The 19,136-nt window shown below is 46.1% G+C and overlaps 1 protein-coding gene and 1 pseudogene across 1 annotated transcript; one reads left to right on the plus strand and one right to left on the minus strand.

Moving 5' to 3' along the window:
* The first annotated feature begins 3,422 nt into the window (after positions 1-3,422).
* On the plus strand, positions 3,423-3,561 carry LOC119313367 (annotated as a pseudogene).
* Positions 3,562-9,900: 6,339 nt separating this feature from the next.
* On the minus strand, positions 9,901-14,359 carry LOC119308629. Its single transcript, XM_037584757.1, has 6 exons — positions 14,089-14,359; positions 12,929-13,171; positions 12,076-12,249; positions 11,692-11,798; positions 10,924-11,249; positions 9,901-10,754 (listed from the first exon to the last, which is right to left on the minus strand). Exons 1-6 carry the CDS (start codon positions 14,230-14,232, stop codon positions 10,159-10,161), a joined length of 1,590 nt encoding a protein of 529 aa, XP_037440654.1. The 5' UTR covers positions 14,233-14,359; the 3' UTR covers positions 9,901-10,158.
* Positions 14,360-19,136: the final 4,777 nt, after the last annotated feature.

A 19,136-nucleotide genomic window follows, 5' to 3' on the forward strand; every position in this document is an offset into this window, starting at 1 on the left:
CGTGTTTCTTTGATTATCCTATTTTCTGTATTTTTGGTATTTTTCTGGGGGGTTTTGTCCAAACCTATTAATATGAGATGTAATTTTGAAGATCTCTACATGAGTAAGGCAAAGATGAAAATCGTCCATGATTTGGACATACGATTCATAGAGATAAAAAGTTTCAAAAAAAATGAATAAACAGGAAAAAAAAAGGCACAGAGCTCCCAGCTTGTGACCAAGTGCCGCAAAAGAAATGCGCCGTTTGTCACAACGAAAAGTGGGAGTGACCTCTATAAGATGTACTACCCTCTAACTAGTGATTTCGATCAAGTATTTGCGAGCTGATCCCTCCCATTCAATGTTAAAACGCACAACTGGGCCGGCCCATTTTAGCCCCTCTTAGCTCATTCGTTTCCCAAAAACCGCTGATACATGCAGTGAAAAATGTTGCTCGTTCTCTTCAAAAAACCTGTCAGCGTGTTAACTTCCACAAGGCCACCACCAGTTTTTAACAGATTTACAAAAATAAATTTTAAAAATGTTCTAGAATTTGAAAACTATCCATGAAATTGAATAGTGCTTACTAATTTAATAAAATTTAATAAAATGTGAATGTAAATTTTTTGTGCATTTTTAGAAAAGTTCACGGGTCTGGAGAATGTTCTAAAAAAAGGAACCGGTAGGTGTATAGAAGGGGAAAATTTCTGGATGCATTTCCCTATTAAGTCGGCACCGGATTAAGATTGGAGACCCCCCACAAATAAGCAGACAATAAAAAGCCTAAGAGTGATAACCAATCATATACAAAAGAAGTAACAGAGAAAAACATAGCAGGGTTGTGGCAAGAGAAAAGGTTCCTAACTCGTTGGATAGCTTAATCTATTGGTTGGGGAAAATATTCATGATTATTCTTCTTAAATGAAAACATAAAAATGAATCTGAATAAAATCAATTGAGACCAACAAAAACACATAAGGAAAAAAAACAAAGACAGCCTGATCGGAAAACTAGATTTTATAGTTCATTTTATGAATCTGAATAGAAGAATCCCAAGTATTTGGTCTTTTTAGAAAAGGAGGATAATCCCCGGTCTCTGCATCTGGGCGATGCATGCGGCCACTTTATTAATTATTCTCAGAAGACCTTACAAAGTAATACCACAGTAAGACTAAAGCCACCATCTAAGCAACAAACTGTCGCTACACCTATCCAGTTGATGAAGGGGCGCAAATAGCCTGGGCCTAATACCAAACAGACATCGCAGCCAAACCTAACATCTAAGACCTAAGAACCCATCCAGGACGCCTGCCGGGTATGGATCTCGCCGGTCCGGCGTGCTCTCAGAGGCCGCTGCCGCCAACTGCCACCGCTCCATCTTCAGAATTGTACTGATGCATCAACCTTGGTCGGTCTAGCTATCATCGACGCCACCACGGCGTCCAACGACACCTCCTCCCTGCGCGCAAACAGTTGTGCACGTCGCGATCGCCACTGATACACCTCAGCGCCATGCTACCAAGTACCACCAGCCGACACAACTTGAAGTCTTTGAAAGATCTGTCGTGCGTAGCACCTGCCGACCAGGCATGACAAAGTGTAGCACCTGTCAGTCAGGCATGACTTGACATCTCCACCGAAGCTCCGTGCAAGACAAAGCCGCTCCACTTCTTGCCTCTGACTTCCAGCGCTGCTCCACAAACGATGCTCCCAAGAGAGAAACAACACCGCAGTGCCGCCATCGTCCGATCTGGAACACCAGATCCTAGGGTTTCCTCCAGAGCAGCACGAGTGGGTCGACAGTAGTTACTCGACAATGCCTTCATCAAGGTAACGGCGTAGAACGCCGCCATCGCCTGCCAACGGCTCGGTTTTCACCGGCAACCATGTCTCCCCAACTCGTAGCCGGGACTAGATGGTGGATCGCGAGATCCGATCACCAAGCCTCTGGCCGGCCATCTTTGACGACGAAGATGACCACCACCATTGGCCAACGAGACGATGCGAGATGAAGTAGGGCGCTGCCAGCGTGCGTCCTGGCCAGCACCACCGGCGCTAGGCCCGTCCCGGACCACGCCTCATGGCCGAGGGCAACGGCAAGCGCTGCCACGACGAGGACGCAGACCGGAAGCCCAGATCCGACCCACCCGCGCGCCGCCACGTGGCCACCACCACACGCCGTTCAGGGGCAGCCTCGCCGCCGTGAGGGACGCCGCCTCACGGGCAGCAGGCGCCAGCCCCCAGCGGAACAACGTCGCGCGCAACTGGCCGCCGCGAGATCTGTGCGAGAACGGCGAGTACGCCCCGCCGCCACCTTCCCTGGGGACCACGCGGGCTTCGCCAGTGTCCCCTCCGGCGGCGATGAAGCGGGGGAGGAGCGGGAAGGGACGGCTGGCGGCGCGGTTAGGGTTAGCGGGGGAGGAGCGGCGAGCACGATCTTGGGGCGGTTTAGTTTATAGTACGTTTTAGACAATTGTGTTCTTTTCCTATGAACTACTGCAAATTTTCATATTTTCTTGTGCAGTTTGGCTTAATAGTTCGTTTTAGAAAAGTGTGTTCTTTTTTGTTGAACTACTGCATGTTTTTATATTTTCGTGTGTAAGAGTTGAATTAGAAAAAACAGAAATTAGTGCATCTATTCGGGTTATCACTGTTAAACAACGTTGCTATATGTCAAGGTGGTTCGGTGCAGCCGGTGCAGATATGTATTCAGGTTCAACCGCATAGGCTAGATAGATATTCTGTGTAACAATATTCTCTCTAGTTTATCCCTTGTACTCCAAGTAGCTTATCCCTTGTATCTCAATTTTCAATCCCAACAAACTTGTACGCTATCAGGGAGTCGCGCCCCTGCCTTTATAACATGCAGCCGTCGCCCTGAACCGGGTACGACGTTTCCACATGGTAATCAGAGCCTAACTCTTCCATCACATCTAGGTTTCTTCTCCTCCGCCGAACCCCCTGCCATGGCTTCCTCCAGCGCCTCCAACCCTACCCTCTCTGGCCAAGTCACCGAGCGCCTCACCTGCACCAACTACATCCTATGGCGCACCCAGATCACGCCACAACTTCGCGGTGCTGGTTTCTTCGGGTACGTGGACGGGAGCATGCCAGAGCCAGCCAAGGCCGTCGTCTCCAAGGACAAGGATGGTAAGGAGGAGACCATCCCGAATCCTCTACATCAACTTTGGATCAGGGAAGACCAGCAGGTACTGGGTTATCTTCTGAATAATCTGTCCAAAGAAGTGCTCGTACAGGTGATCGCGATCACCCACGCACAAGAGCTGTGGGCGGCGTTGGCGAAGATGTTCTCGTCAACCTCTATGTCCCGCGTCAACAACATCCGCGCCGCCCTCACGAACGCGCAGAAGGGGACGCAATCGGTGGCCACGTACTTCGCCAACATGCGCACCCTCGCCGACGAGCTTGCAGCGGCGGGGCGGCCACTTCAGGATGACGAGCTGATCTCCTGCATCCTCAACGGCCTCGACATGGACTACCAGCCATTGGTCTCTGCCCTTGACGCCCGCACCATCCCGGTCACCCTTGATGAATTGTTTGCTCAGATGAGTAACTTTGATCAAAGGGTGGCTTTGCACCAAGGGGCTGGGACCGGCGGCGGCTTCAAGTCTTCGGCGAACATCGCCACACGCGGCCGCGTCGGCGGCTCCCTCTACCACGGGCCTCCTCGCAACAAGGGCAAGAGCTCCGGAGGGGGCAACAGCAGCGGCTAGAACAGCAACAACGCTCGCGGCGGTAGCCGGCCCTTCTCCACCAACAATAGGGGCCGGTGCACCAGTTCCTCCAACGGCAACAGATCACGCCCGGACGCTGTTCGGTGCCAAATCTGTGGCAAGCTGGGACACTCAGCCAAAGATTGCTGGTACCGGTTTGAAGATGATGATGATGCATCATCTCAAGATGAAAAGGTGGCCGGGGCAGCTGAAGCCTCATATGGTGTTGACACGAATCGGTATGTCGACAGTGGAGCCACGAACCACATCACCGGTGAGCTGGAAAAAGTGACCATGCGTGAGAAATACCGCGGCCAAGATCACATCCACACTGCTAGTGGAGAAGGTATGAAGATTGGTCATATTGGTCATTCTGTTATTAAAACCCCTCATAGAAAAATTCATCTCAGAAATTTTTTGCATGTTCCTAGTGCTTCCAAAAGTCTTCTTTCTGTTCATCGCATTGCCATTGATAATCATGTCTTTCTTGAATTTCACCCCTTCTTCTTTTTGATCAAGGATCAGGCCACGAGGAGGGTGCTATATCGAGGTAGATGTGTTCGAGGGCTTTACCCATTGATTCCAGAGATAAGAAGACTCAATAAACAAGTTTTTAGTGAAGGAAATATGCCCTAGAGGCAATAATAAAGTTATTATTTATTTCCTTATATCATGATAAATGTTTATTATTCATGCTAGAATTGTATTAACCGGAAACATAATACATGTGTGAATATATAGACAAACAGAGTATCACTAGTATGCCTCTACTTGACTAGCTTGTTAATCAAAGATGGTTATGTTTCCTAACCATGAACAAGGAGTTGTTATTTGATTAACGAGGTCACATCATTAGTTGAATGATCTGATTGACATGACCCATTCCGTTAGCTTAGCACCCGATCGTTTAGTATGTTACTATTGCTTTCTTCATGACTTATACATGTTCTTATGACTATGAGATTATGCAACTCCCGTTTACCGGAGGAACACTTTGTGTGCTACCAAACGTCACAACGTAACTGGGTGATTATAAAGGTGCTCTACAGGTGTCACCGAAGGTACTTGTTGGGTTGGCGTATTTCGAGATTAGGATTTGTCACTCCGAATGTCGGAGAGGTATCTCTGGGCCCTCTCGGTAATGCACATCACTTAAGCCTTGCAAGCATTGCAACTAATGAGTTAGTTGCGAGATGATGTATTACGGAACGAGTAAAGAGACTTGCCGGTAACGAGATTGAACTAGGTATTGGATACCGACGATCGAATCTCGGGCAAGTAACATACCGATGACAAAGGGAACAACGTATGTTGTTATGCGGTCTGACCGATAAAGATCTTCGTAGAATATGTAGGAACCAATATGGGCATCCAGGTCCCGCTATTGGTTATTGACCGGAGACGTGTCTCGGTCATGTCTACATTGTTCTCGAACCGTAGGGTCCGCACGCTTAAGGTTTCGATGACAGTTATATTATGAGTTTATGTATTTTGATGTACCGAAGGTTGTTCGGAGCCCCGGATGTGATCACGGACATGACGAGAAGTCTCGAAATGGCCGAGACATAAAGATTGATATATTGGACGGATATATTTGGACACCGGAAAGGTTCCGGATGAGATTGGGACTATACCGGAGTTCCGGGAGGTTACTAAAACCCCTCAGTAGGTATATGGGCCTTATTGGGCCTTAGTGGAAAGGAGGGAGAAGGAGAAAAGGAGGGGGCGCGCCCCCCCAAGCCCAATCCGAATTGGGAGGGCCCCCCCCCCTTTCCTTCTTCCCTCCCCTCTCTTCCTTCCCTCTCCTACTCCTAATAGGAAAAGGGGGGCCAAACCTACTTGAAGTAGGTTTGCCCCCCCTAGGGCGCGCCTCCCCTCTTGGCCGGCCCCCTCCTCCTCTCCCCCTTTATATACGGAGGGGGAGGGCACCCCATAGACACATAAATTGATCTTCGTGATCGTTCCTTAGCCGTGTGTGGTGCCCCCTCCACGATATTACACCTCGGTCATATTGTAGCGGTGCTTAGGCGAAGCCTTGCGACAGTTGAACATCAAGATCGTCACCACGCCGTCGTGCTGACAGAACTCCTCCACAAGGCTTTGCTGGATCGAAGCCCGGGGTGCGTCATCGAGCTGTACGTGTGTCAAGAACTCGGAGGTGCCGGAGTAACGGTGCTTGGATCGGTTGGACCGGGAAGACGTACGACTACTTCCTCTACGTTGTGTCAATGCTTCCGCTTCGGTCTACGAGGGTACGTAGACAACACTCTCCCCTCTCGTTGCTATATCATCACCATGATCTTGCGTGTGCGTAGGAATTTTTTTTGAAATTACTACGTTCCCCAACATTTAGTGCCACCAAAATCTCATCTAGACGGTGGCATGATCGATTAGGACATGCATCTTTTTCTTTAGTTGAACGTTTGCTTAGGAAAAATAAGCTCCCATATGTTGGAGAGCGTAATGTTGAAACAATTTGTGATTCCTGTCAAAGAGCTAAAAGTCATCAGTTGCCTTATCCTATTTCCACAAGTATTTCTACCAAACCTTTGCAGCTTATCTTTTCTGATGTGTGGGGACTAGCTCCCTCCTCTGTTGGTAGACATACGTATTATGTGAGTTTCATTGACGACTATAGTAAATTTACCTGGATCTATCTTCTCAAGAAAAGATTCGATGTATGCTAAGTTTTTCTTAATTTCCAAGCTTTAGTTGAAAGAAAATTTGACACCAAAATCATCGCCATCCAATCTGATTGGGGTGGCGAATATGAGAAGCTCAACTCCTTTTTCCAAAAACTTGGCATTTCTCACCATGTGTCGTGTCCACATGCCCATCAACAGAATGGGTCTGCTGAACGCAAACACAGACACATTGTCGAAGTTGGCTTTACCCTTCTTGCTGGCGCCTCTATGCCCTTAAAATTTTGGTATGAGGCCTTTCTCACAGCTGTCCATATCATTAATATGCTACCTAGTCGTGTTATCAACAATGAAACTCCCACTGAAAGGCTTCTCCACACCAAACCAGATTACACTTCTCTCCATGTGTTTGGTTGCGCCTGTTGGCCCAATCTTTGCCCTTACAACAATCGAAAACTCAGCTTAGGTCAAAACAATGTGTGTTCATTGGCTACAGTGCACAACACAAAGGCGTCAAGTGCCTTGATGTTTCAACCAGACGCGTCTATATTTCACGAGATGTCGTTTTTGATGAAACAAAGTTTCCCTTTGCCACCCTTCATCCCAATGCCGGTGCCCTACTTCGTCAAGAAATTCTTCTCTTACCACCTAGTCTCACCGGTGAAGGGGTAAATAACTGCAATGATCATATGATGACTAATCCTCATAACCGTGCACTTGAGCTTTGTGATGATGCAGATGGCAATGGTGCAGAAAATGGTGAAGGAATCACAGAGAATGGTGAAGAAATTACCCCAAACAGTCCACATTTTATGTGTCACACAACGGGGAACAGATCCTCTTTGGGATTGGAGCTCCAGCAGCATGGCAGCAAATCTGCCTCGGGATCCGTGTCGCAGCAGGGCGCCAGCGCACCAGATTCTGCGTCGCCCGCCAGGCGTGGCGACAGCGACCCAGCGGCGGCCACACGGCTCGCCTTGACTGGGCCAGAAGCGGCGTCCGAACTGCGCCAATCTCTGGAGCCCACGCGGCAGGAGCCTCCGGCCCGCTGGCCCGTGGGCGGACCCCGCCACTACATGCGCCGCCAGCTGGGCGCGCGATCCGGCGTGGATTCGCCCCAGCCGACGACAGGCGTGTGATCCGAGGCGGATCCGGTCAGGCCCGTGTCCTCCACGCGGCCTGGATCTTCTGCGCCTCCCGTCACGGCTCCAGCATCGCCCGTCGCCACAGAAGATCCCGCTGCTACAACTGCTGGCGCGGCTGGTGCGTTGGGAGCCCCAGGGGGATCTGCATCGGGATTGTCTGGTCCAGAGGCTGGATCCTCTCCGCCCGCTGATGCTGCCACCTCTTCTGCTCAACCTCGTACAAGACTACAGAAGGGAGTTATTCAACCCGTCAATTATAAACAAATAACTAAGTTCGGTTTAGCGTGTACTACAGGTGAACCTGGTACGCTTGATGAAGCCCTCAGGGATACACGCTGGAAAAAGGCCATGGAAGAGGAGTACATGGCACTTCAGAAGAATAAGACGTGGCATCTTGTGTCTCCACGATGAGGTAAAAATTTGATTGATTGTAAATGGGTTTATAGGATCAAAAGAAAGTCCGATGAAACCATAGACCGCTACAAAGCCAGACTTGTTGCAAAAGGCTTCAAACAGCGGTATGGCATAGACTATGAGGACACTTTTAGTCCAGTGGTCAAAGCTGCTACTATTCGCCTTGTACTGTCTATTGCTGTTTCCAGGGGATGGAGTCTCAGACAACTAGATGTGCAGAACGTGTTTCTTCATGGTGTTCTGGAAGAGGAAGTATATATGAAACAACCTCCTGGTTTTGAGGACAAGGATAAACCCTTTCATGTGTGCAAGCTTGACAAAGCTCTACATGGACTGAAGCAAGCTCCCAGGGCATGGTATTCTCGTCTCAGTCAGAAACTACAAGCACTTGGTTTTGTTCCTTCAAAATCTGATACGTCTCTATTCATCTACAATAAGTGCAAAACATCTATTTTTGTTCTTATCTATGTTGATGATATTATTGTCACAAGTTCATCTAATGAAGCTGTGACAGGATTGTTGAAGGATCTAAGTGCTGAGTTTGCTCTTAAAGATCTGGGAGACTTACACTTTTTCCTAGGGATTGAAGTAAAGAAAACTGAGGATGGCCTTCATCTCTCTCAAGAAAAGTATGCTACTGATCTGGTAAGGAGAGTTGGCTTGCAAGGATGTAAAGCCTCCCCAACTCCTTTGTCTAGCACAGAAAAATTGTCACTTGAAGAGGGAGATCCCTTGGGTCAAGAAGACAACACTAGATATAGAAGTCTAGTAGGAGCACTTCAGTACCTCACCTTAACAAGGCCAGATATATCCTTTGCAGTCAACAAAGTGTGCCAATTTCTTCATGCACCCACTACTGTTCATTGGACTGCTGCCAAGCGCATAGTGAGATATGTGAAAAATACTATGAGTCTTGGTCTTACATTCACCAAATCTTCATCAACTCTTGTCAGTGCTTTTTCTGACTCTGATTGGGCAGGATGCATAGATGACAGACGCTCCACTGGTGGATTTGCAGTTTTCTTTGGGCCAAATCTCATATCATGGTGTGCAAAGAAACAGGCCACTGTATCACGATCTAGCACTGAAGCTGAGTATAAAGCTTTAGCAAATGCTACTGCTGAAATTATCTGGGTTCAATCCATGTTGAGAGAGCTGGGTGTGAAGCGCACCAAAACTCCATGTTTATGGTGTGACAATCTGGGTGCTACTTATCTGTCTGCTAACCCAGTCTTTCATGCCAGGACAAAACACATCGAGATAGATTTTCATTTTGTCAGAGAAAGGGTTGCAAAGAGACAATTGGATATTCGCTTTGTGCATTCACGAGATCAGGTTGCAGACGGCTTCACAAAAGCGTTGCCTACAAAAAGTTTTGAAGAGTTCAAGCGTAATCTCAACTTGACCAAGTTGTGATTAAGGGAGGGTGTTAAACAACGTTGCTATATGTCAAGGTGGTTCGGTGCAACCGGTGCAGATATGTATTCAGGTTCAACCGCATAGGCTAGATAGATATTCTCTGTAACAATATTCTCTCTAGTTTATCCCTTGTACTCTAAGTAGCTTATCCCTTGTATCTCAAGTTTCAATCCCAACAAACTTGTACGCTATCAGGGAGTCGCGCCCCTGCCTTTATAACACCCAGCCGTCGCCCTGAACCGGGTACGACGTTTCCACAATCACACCATCTCATGGGAAATAGGTCATCTCAACAATATACCCATCCCTTATCCTTCAAACCAAACACCAATTTGGCTATCTTCAACCACTTGATATCCCTCCCGCCAAACAGAGATACCCACAACCACTCAAACATATCCCCCAAACCAAACACAACCATATTGTAGAAAGCGTCCCACATTCTCGACAGTTCGCCCCAATGAATGGGGCTAGTAGGATGAATTAAGGAGAAAGATATACCTCTGCACTCTTTTATATGGTACTTATTCCACTTGCCCTAAAAGGTTTTGGAACACTAATTTGTAGTATACGAGTAAGAATATCAGGATGTTTTATACAAACTTGGATCATATAGACAGTTCAAACAACCAAAACCACAGCATAGAACATAGGCCAGTCGTGTTATGGAGCCAAAAGGGCTTGCCTAGACTATCCTACCTGATACTGTACATACAAGAAAGAAGAAATAAAGGAGTCATGTTGATTCCCGGCAAAAATTTCTGCACACAACAGTTCATCAACCTACAGGCCCCACTGCACATTTTCACTCCCTAGGAACCAAACTCACAAGAAATGAGGAAATGATGAGATGCGTGGCAGATGAGTAAGCAGGTCCCCAAATGGTTCTTGCCTTGGAGGCAATGAGCCATTGCCACTGTCTCCTTCAACAGGAGGCGCATAAGCTTGGGGCTTCCTCTCATAAATCTCATTATTATCACTGTGAACACCAGGGTTTACCTGGCCTGTGCCTGAATCTCTGTGGATCAATGAGCACAGAGAATTGACCCTTGACATGAGCATCCTCTCATCAGCAGCAATAGTGATTTGGGAGTCGTTCAGAAGTTGCCGGGTCAGCTCATCAAATGCTAGTTTACCCGTTGAGTCATTGCCACCGTCGAGGATCTGAGAGTCGTTCAGTAGGTACCGGGTGATGTCATCTATGGCCAGTTTACCTGATGTGCCAGCACCACCATCAGCTGCGGGTAGGTTCCCTGAATACATATGTCTGTAGATGTGGTGCCCAATGTGGTTTGCTATCTCACTCTTGGACATAGAGCGCCGGATCCCCGGCAACTTAAAACCGTTCCAACTAAGGATGCTTGTATGTGGTTCACACACACTGGAACCACCGCCTTGTTTAATCACTTGACCGTCAGTAACTGGAATGGAAAAAAAATGATGAGCAAATTCACAGTTACAAGTTGCAAAGATCCTAGTTGTAATTTGTGAAAAGAAAAAACAGAAAACAAATTCAAATAATTATTCTGAACAGTGACCATGATTCCAAGACATTGTCAATGAAAAATGTTATTTAATAATTATATTCACCTGAATTAGAGAAATCTCGAGGCAAGCCATCTGATGTTCCAGCTTCCTGTCTCTCTTCAGCATCTATCCTACCGGATGTAGAATGATGCCGTAATAGTTCCCTAAATCTTTGGGGGTCTAACTGATCGTCATCATCTTTATTATGCACAAAATTTTGGCACTTCACATCATCTGGGTCTTCAAATATGGAAGTTCTTGATTCAAAGTACGGATTCTCCAACTTGATGTCAATTTGCTGGCTTAGCGAGCATAGACGTGGGTCACAGTGAACAAGCTTCTCCACATGCTTATTCATCATTCCGGGCGCACACTGAAGAAAGTGCCTCCTGAAAATAAAGGATTTTTGGAAGTTCAGGCACCAGTGTAACTTTGTGTATTATGAGAACCTACTTGATTGTGATGTAGGCCTGAATCTGCCTTTCACAATGGTTTCTCGAGAAACGGCACTAAAATCCACCATGCCATGTCATGGAAGGTCCCATAGAGCGGCATATTTGAATGTGAAGTTCACAGCATATGCTTTTTTCTCTCCACATGAAAATATGTCTCATTTGTATTAGAAGAAGGGGCCGAAATGACGCAAAGTACAACCAGGAAAATGAAGAAAACCACAGAAGAACCAAGAAACCAGACTACAAAAGCTAGGAAGAAACTAGCAAAGCCTAGTTAGCCCATCTAATAGAACAGAGGAAGCAAACACAACAATAGAAGTTCACTGCATATATTCTAAGATTTAATAAACATCTGCCACCATACATGAACATGTACCTGTGCATGCTTGCCTGTCCAGCAGTAAAATCAGAAGTTGCCTGCCACAAAGTGTGCTTCCTTGGCTGCGGATTCGTTTCTCTGAAGAAAAGTGGTTGCCTGGACAACTGGATAAAACAAGAAGAAGAAAATTAGCAACAGAAAGAATATGTAACAACGGCCCCAAAAAGGCGAAAATAGACAGGAATATTACTGAACTAGATCTTTACCATCCTATTAATATAATATGATGTGGTCCATAAGAAATACTCCCTCCGTCCCATAATATAAGAGCGTTTTTTATACTAGTGTAGTGTCAAAAACGCTCTTATATTATGGGACGGAGGGAGTAATTAACTTTGCAGTAATTTGCATTACTGACTCCATGTGTATGCAAGTGCTTACCGCAATTTCCAGGGTGCCAGGTTCCGTTTCTGGACAAACCACCTTAAGTGCACAGATATCAGACCACTGTATCTCAATTTTACTCTTGAGACCACCATCCAGTACTTCCCACACGAGTTTGTGTTTTGCAAAATAGCATTTCACAACCAGATCACCTTCGTACCTTGATACCCACTGTTTATATACGAAGTATAAAGCTTAACATAAGTGAATCAGTTGAAACACAGATAAGAAAACAAACAAATGAACAAACGACACTAACTAAATAGATATATTCAATGTGCATAGGTCTGTAGTACTACACATTTCCCCTCGTGTGCTTTGCAATATAGCAAGCTCATTTCATAACATCTCGTGCTATGGGGTATCAATCTATAAATCCCCCCGTGTCACGGAGATTAGGCTTCAAGCCCGAAATTCGCTGCCATTGCCACCACGGCAGGCCAGAAACCAAAGGTACCATGCTCTCATCATGAGATCACTATGATTACGAGCTAAAAAGGATTAGACGTGGCATTCATATAGAACAGATTGTCTGATCTTCAGAAGTAACACGGGCTAACAATAATAGTACTATTAATACTAAACAGAGTTAGAGACAATAGAATGGATCAACTTGAATGTCAACAATACAAGCAACAAGAGATTATTACCAAAGAGACGTGTATGCATTTATATTCAGTTAATACTGAAGGACGGTACTCAACATGGGATTGTTGTCATGACCAGAGGATGTAAGTTACACTCAGTCAATTATGTCAATTTCTACTAAAAACAAGTATCATCCGGGGACCGTGAATGACATAACAGGGCAATGTGGCAGCATGAATGAGCACATGAAAAAGCCACTAACCTCCCAAGATCCGATTCTGAGAATAGAACCAGGGAAGTTGGAGGCTTTTAGTTTCTCCGAGGCACTAGCAGTGCCACCGTGCCGGGCGTCTTTGGCCTTGCCAGCCTGCACAAGCTTCATTTGGATCAAATCCACCAGAGAGGGGCTCTTCTTAAGCCGCAAGCCAAGTGGACTAGGCTCCTCAAGGAAATCATGTTGCGTCGACTGCTGATTTGACACACTAGCACCATCTGTGCTCCATTGCTGCATGACACAACCCCAAAACACAACAAAGAACAAACATAGGATTAAATAAAGCACTGTGAAACAAGATTCTATAAATATTACTTCCTCCGTCCCAAAATAAGTGTCTCAACTCTAGTGCAATTTTATACTAAAGTTAGTACAAAGTTGAGACACTTATTTTGGGACGGAGGGAGTACTATCAATCAGGATAATATTTGCATTCCAAATCTGTGATGTAAATTGGAAAACAGTGAGTGCGCAGAGAGCACGCCCATTTGCTTTTGTGCAATGATGAAGTAGAATCTTGCAGGATTAATTAAGAATTAACACCAGAGGGGATTAACATATAAGTGCGGACAGCTCGGATTGTTGGCGAATCAGTACTTGAGAGTACAATTCCAGAAGTCTATATTGTCCATTTCTAAAACCAATGAGTGGAACGGATATCTTAGGGGTAGAAAAGATTCCAGTGACTTGACTGCACAAGATCTATTTTCTTTTACATTTATACGTGCCGATGCCATATCTATCCTCGACAACTTGCACGCCTTTTGCACAGAAACACTTTCATGCTGGTGTAGTAATTTACGAATATTATGATCATATTAACACGGGCAATGAGAAACGCACTACAAGCAACGAGAATCTCTCCAATTGCCCCAAAACGTTATGTATCGAGTAAATAGAATGAACTTTTTTTTGATAAATTCGAACCGAATAAAAAGGTGGCAGACGAACGAAATTTGATCGGTAGCAACACTTTCTAGATCACTTCAGGACGCTTCGCTCGGCTGCTTCGGGCCCGCCACATGAAACGATCAGTCCGGATATTACGATGCAAAAACATACTACTACAAACAAGCAAGCAAAATCATATCGGAGCGTTCGCGTCGTATTTTGCCGGGAACGAAGCGGGACGAGGACGGAAAAGCCACCTGCGGCTGCTGCTGCGCGAGGCGGGACCTCTTATGGAACGGCGACGCCTCAGCCCCGGCCGCCCCCGCGGCGCCGCCGTCGTCGTCCACCGCCTCCTCCTTCACCCCCCTCCGCAGCTTCCCCATGTGCGGCAAGTGAACCATCCTCTGCGCTTCGAATCGGAGAGGAGGGAGAGAGAGTATCGTTGAGGTGGTTGTTGTACGGAGGAGGAGAGCTGTTTGAACAAGCAAGCGAGGACGGATGGGAGGTGGAGGAGGGAAATAAATATCTCGGCGGGAGCGTGGAGGAGGAGGAAGCAGGATTAGATCTCCTCTGTTTGTTTTTGCTCGGAGCACGTGCCAGCCACCGCCAACTGGATCCGGATCAGAGGCCACCGTGGCGCTCCAGAGGAGTTCTCGTGCCTACCCCCGTCTGCTACCTTGATGCGCGCTGGTCGGGCAGGGGTACAATCGTCAGGAGGGACGGTCGGCAGGCGTGCCGTGCGCACGGCAACGGTGCGGTGGGCTTCCCCTTCCCCAGCGGCCAGCGGCAGCACCTGGGTCACGACCCGGACGGTCGACACGTGTCCAAGGTGCGGGACGTGGTTGGTGCGCGTGTGACCTGGACACGCCGGCCCGTCCCCGTCCAGTCCATTGTGCCGACGCTATCCGTTCGCATCAGCATCGGCCTTTGTCGCTCTCTGTGCTTGTGGATAAGGTCGTGGCTGGCCGGCGAGCACGCACAGCGCAGCACCACTCATAAAGTGACAAAATTATTGTGGGGGAGAACAAAGACTTGGACTTTGGATGGACCTATAGAGCCTGCTCCTAGTCTCTCGCTTCAGAAAATTGATTTTAAAATACATATGCTAATCAAAATCAAAATACATATGGACTTTGGATTTATGTGATTTAAAAAACCTACTCCCTCCATTCATTTTTATAAGTCGTTTGGAAAAACTGAAATTGAGTTGTTTGGCAACCTGTCTGAAATGTCTATAGCGTCTTATAAAAGTGAACATAGGGAGTATTTAAAATCAAATAGAGATCACAAATAATATATTTTTCACACAGTACAATCACAAGCGCTTATATATGCCAATACACCCACCCATATGATCGCACACACGCACACCCTACCCCTATGAACACCATCGAGTGACTGAGCTGACATATCACCTTAAGATTTTACGAAGTCACCACAGACGCCTCGTAGTCGATGGGAATGTCTCCTTCCACTGAAAGTGCATCACCGAAAATCGTAAAATAAATCTAAAATAACTGCGAGCACCAGCACTTAAACTCTGGTGGGCTGGGAATACCACTGTCCTCATAACCATTCAATCATAGATTGGTTCGCAAGATCATAATTGAAAGGTCAATAGAAATATTATTAAACCCTGGAAAAATAGAAATATTATTAAATTATTAGGAAAGTGGTTCAAAATAGTATACCTTCTAAAAAATTAACAATAATTTTGGATTCGCCATTTTCTTAAAAAAAATGGAAGAACATGCTTCCAGAAAAATGTAAAATGACGATAATATATATGGCTTACATGTAAGTTCCACCTCATTCAGAAAACCTTTTAAGTTGATAAAACCATTTTTGTCAGGTTTTAGTGTGAAAGAATACGGGACATCCATTCAAATATGGGACGTTTTTCCATTCTTGCTCCTCATTTTCTCCCTTATATGGGTGGTCATTTGTATGTGGTTGGTGTAGGTAAAGAGAGAGAAAGAAAAAAGAAAAGAGAAAAGGTGGTCCGGGTGGGCCGCGTCCTACGTGGCGGACTGACGAGCCCTCGTATCCTCTCATATTTGGTGTCAATATTGTTGGGGAACATTGCATGGAAACAAAAAAAACTACGCACACGCAAGAACTATGCATGGAGATGCATAGCTATGAGAGGGGAGAGCATCTTCATACTCTTGAAGATTGCTAAGCAGAAACGTTTATCAACGCGGTTGATGTAGTCGTACACCTTCACGATTCATCCCGATCAAGTACCGAACGTACGACACCTCCGCGTTCAGCACACGTTCAACTCGATGACGTCCTCGCCTTCTTGATCAAGAGGGGCGAAGTGGTAGATGAGTTCCGGCAGCACGACGACATGGTGACGGTGGTGGTGAAGAACAATCTCCGCAGGGCTTCGCCAAGCACAACGGAAACTATGCCGGAGGATAAATTAGAGGGGGCGGGGTTGCCGTGTTAGGAAACGTTGCATGAAAAACAAAAAAAATCTACGCACACGCAAGATCTATCCATGGAGATGCATAGCAACGAGAGGGGAGAGTGTGTCTACGTATCCTCATAGACCGTAAGCAGAAGCATTTGACAATGCGGTTGATATAGTCGAACTTTCTTCGCGATCCAACCGATCGAGTACCGAACGTACGGCACCTCCGCGTTCAGCATACGTTCAACTCGGTGATGTCCGCGCCTTCTTGATCCAGGAAGACGACGAAGTAGTGGATGAGTTCCGGCAGCACGACGGCGTGATGACGATGACGGTGAAGTTATCTCCGTAGGGCTTCGTCTAAGCACTATGAAAATATGACCGGGGGTGTAAACTATGGAGGGGGGCACCGCACACGGCTAAGATAATGTTCTGGTGTGCTAGGCGCCCCCTCCCACATATATATAGGTGGGGGAGGAGGGAGCGGCCAGGAGGGCGCCCCAAGTAGGCCGAATCCTACTTGGGATCTCCTCCCAAGTGGCGCCCCCTGTCATGTATAGGTGTGGGGGAAAGGCAGGGGATAGAGGCGCCCCCCCCCCCTTTCCTTTCTTCCATGAGAAGGGGAAGGCAAGAGGGGCTAGCCCTCCCCTCCTTTCCTTCCCTAGGGCTGGCCAGCTAGGGAGATGGGCGCACCAGCCCCCTGTGGGCTGGTCTGTCCCTCCCTTGGCCTATTAAGCCCATATACCTACCGGGGGATGTCCGGAACCCCTTCCGGTGACCCGATGGCCACCCAGTGCATCCCGAAACACTTCCGGTGTCCGAATACTATTGTCCTATATATCAATCTTTACCTCTCGACCATGTCAAGACTCCTCATCATGTCTATGATCTCATCCGGGACTCCGAATAATATTCGGCCACCAAATCATATAACTCATATAACACTATGTCATCAACGAACGTTAAGCGCGCGGACCCTACGGGTTCGTGAACTATGTAGACATGACCAAGAAACCTCTCCGGTCAATAACCAATAGCGGAACCTGTATGCCCATAGTAGCTCCTACATATTCTACAAAGATCTTTATCGGTTGAACCGTTATGACAACATACGTAATTCCCTTTGTCCATCGGTATGTTACTTGCCCCAAATTCGATCATCGGTATCTTCATACCTAGTTCAATCTCGTTATCGGCAAGTCTCTTTACTCGTTCCGTAATACATCATCTCGTAACTAACTCATTAGTCATTTGCTTGCAAGACTTCTTATGATGTGCATTACCGAGAGGGCCCACAGATACCTCTCCAGTACTTAGAGTGACAAATCCTAATCTTGATCTATGCCAACTCAACAAACACCTTCGGAGATACCTGTAGAGCATCTTTATGATCACCCAGTTACGTTGTGAAGTTTGATAGCACACAAGGTATTCCTCCGATATCCGGGAGTTGCATAATCTCATAGTCGAAGGAATATGTATTTGACATGAAGAAAGCAATAGTAATAAACTAAACGATCATTATGCTAAGCTAACGGATGGGTCTTGTCCATCACATCATTCTCCTAATGATGTGATCCGTTATCAAATGACAACACATGTCCATGTTTAGGAAACCTTAACCATCTTTGATTAACGAGCTAGTCTAGTAGAGGCTCACTGGGGACACGGTATTTGTTTATGTATTCACACATGCATTTAATTTTCCGATCAATACAATTCTAGCATGAATAATAAACCTTTATCATGAATAAGAAAATATAAAATAATAACTTTATTATTGCCTCTAGGGCATATTTTCTTCAGTCTCCCACTCGCACTACAGTCAATAATCTAGATTACATCGTAATGAATCTAACACCCATGGAGTCTTGGTGTTGATCATGTTTTGCTCACAGAAGAGGCTTAGTCAACGGGTGTACCACATTCATATCTGTATATATTTTGCAAACTTCTATGTCTCCATCCTTGACATATTCACAAATAGAGTTGAGGCGTCTCTTGATGTGTTTGGTTCTCTTGTGAAACCTGGATTCCTTCGCCAAGGCAACTGCTCCAGTGTTGTCACAAAAGATTTTCATTGGACCCGATGCACTAGGTATTACACTCAGATCGGATATGAACTCCTTCATCCAGACTCCTTCGTTTGCCGCTTCTGAAGCAGCTATGTACTCCGCTTCACACGTAGATCCCGCCACGACGCTTTGCTTGGAACTACACCAACTGACAGCTCCACCATTCAATATAAATATGTATCTAGTTTGTGACTTAGAGTCATCCAAATCAGTGTAAAAGCTAGCATCGACGTAACCATTTACGATGACCTCTTTGTCACCTCCATAAATGAGAAACATATACTTGGTCCTTTTCAGGTACTTTAGGATGTTCTTGGCCGATGTCCAGTGATCCACTCCTGGATTACTTTGGTACCTCCCTGCCAAACTTATGGCAAGGCACACATCAGGTTTGGTACACAACATAGCATACATGATAGAACCTATGGCTGAGGCATAGTAATGACTTTCATTTTCTCTCTATCTTCTGTAGTGGTTGGGCTTTTAGTCTGACTCAAGTTCACACCTTGTAATACAGGCAAGAACCCTTTTTTGACTGATCCATTTTGAACTTCTTCAAAACTTTATCAACATATGTGCTTTGTGAAAGTACTATTAAGCGTCTTGATCTATCTCTATAGATCTTGATGCCCAATATATATGTAGCTTCACCGAGGCCTTCATTGAAAAATTCATATTCAAGTATCCTTTTATGCTATCCAGAAATTCGATGTCATTTCCAATCAATAATATGTCATCCACATATAATATCAGAAATTCTACAGAGCTCTCACTCACTTTCTTGTAAATACATGCTTCACTGTAAGTCTGT

Source organism: Triticum dicoccoides, chromosome 5B, assembly GCF_002162155.2.
Source record: "Triticum dicoccoides isolate Atlit2015 ecotype Zavitan chromosome 5B, WEW_v2.0, whole genome shotgun sequence".
NCBI classification, from domain to species: Eukaryota; Viridiplantae; Streptophyta; class Magnoliopsida; order Poales; family Poaceae; genus Triticum; species Triticum dicoccoides.

Excerpts from the sequence above, each read along its gene's own strand:
- LOC119308629 (XM_037584757.1), bottom strand. The coding sequence starts at position 14,232 with ATGGTTCACTTGCCGCACATGGGGAAGCTGCGGAGGGGGGTGAAGGAG. Across the intron at positions 11,799-12,075 it reads CTGGCACCCTGGAAATTGCG|TTGTCCAGGCAACCACTTTT; the intron begins GTAAGCACTTGC and ends TGTTTTATCCAG. Across the intron at positions 11,250-11,691 it reads GGACAGGCAAGCATGCACAG|GAGGCACTTTCTTCAGTGTG; the intron begins GTACATGTTCAT and ends CTTTATTTTCAG.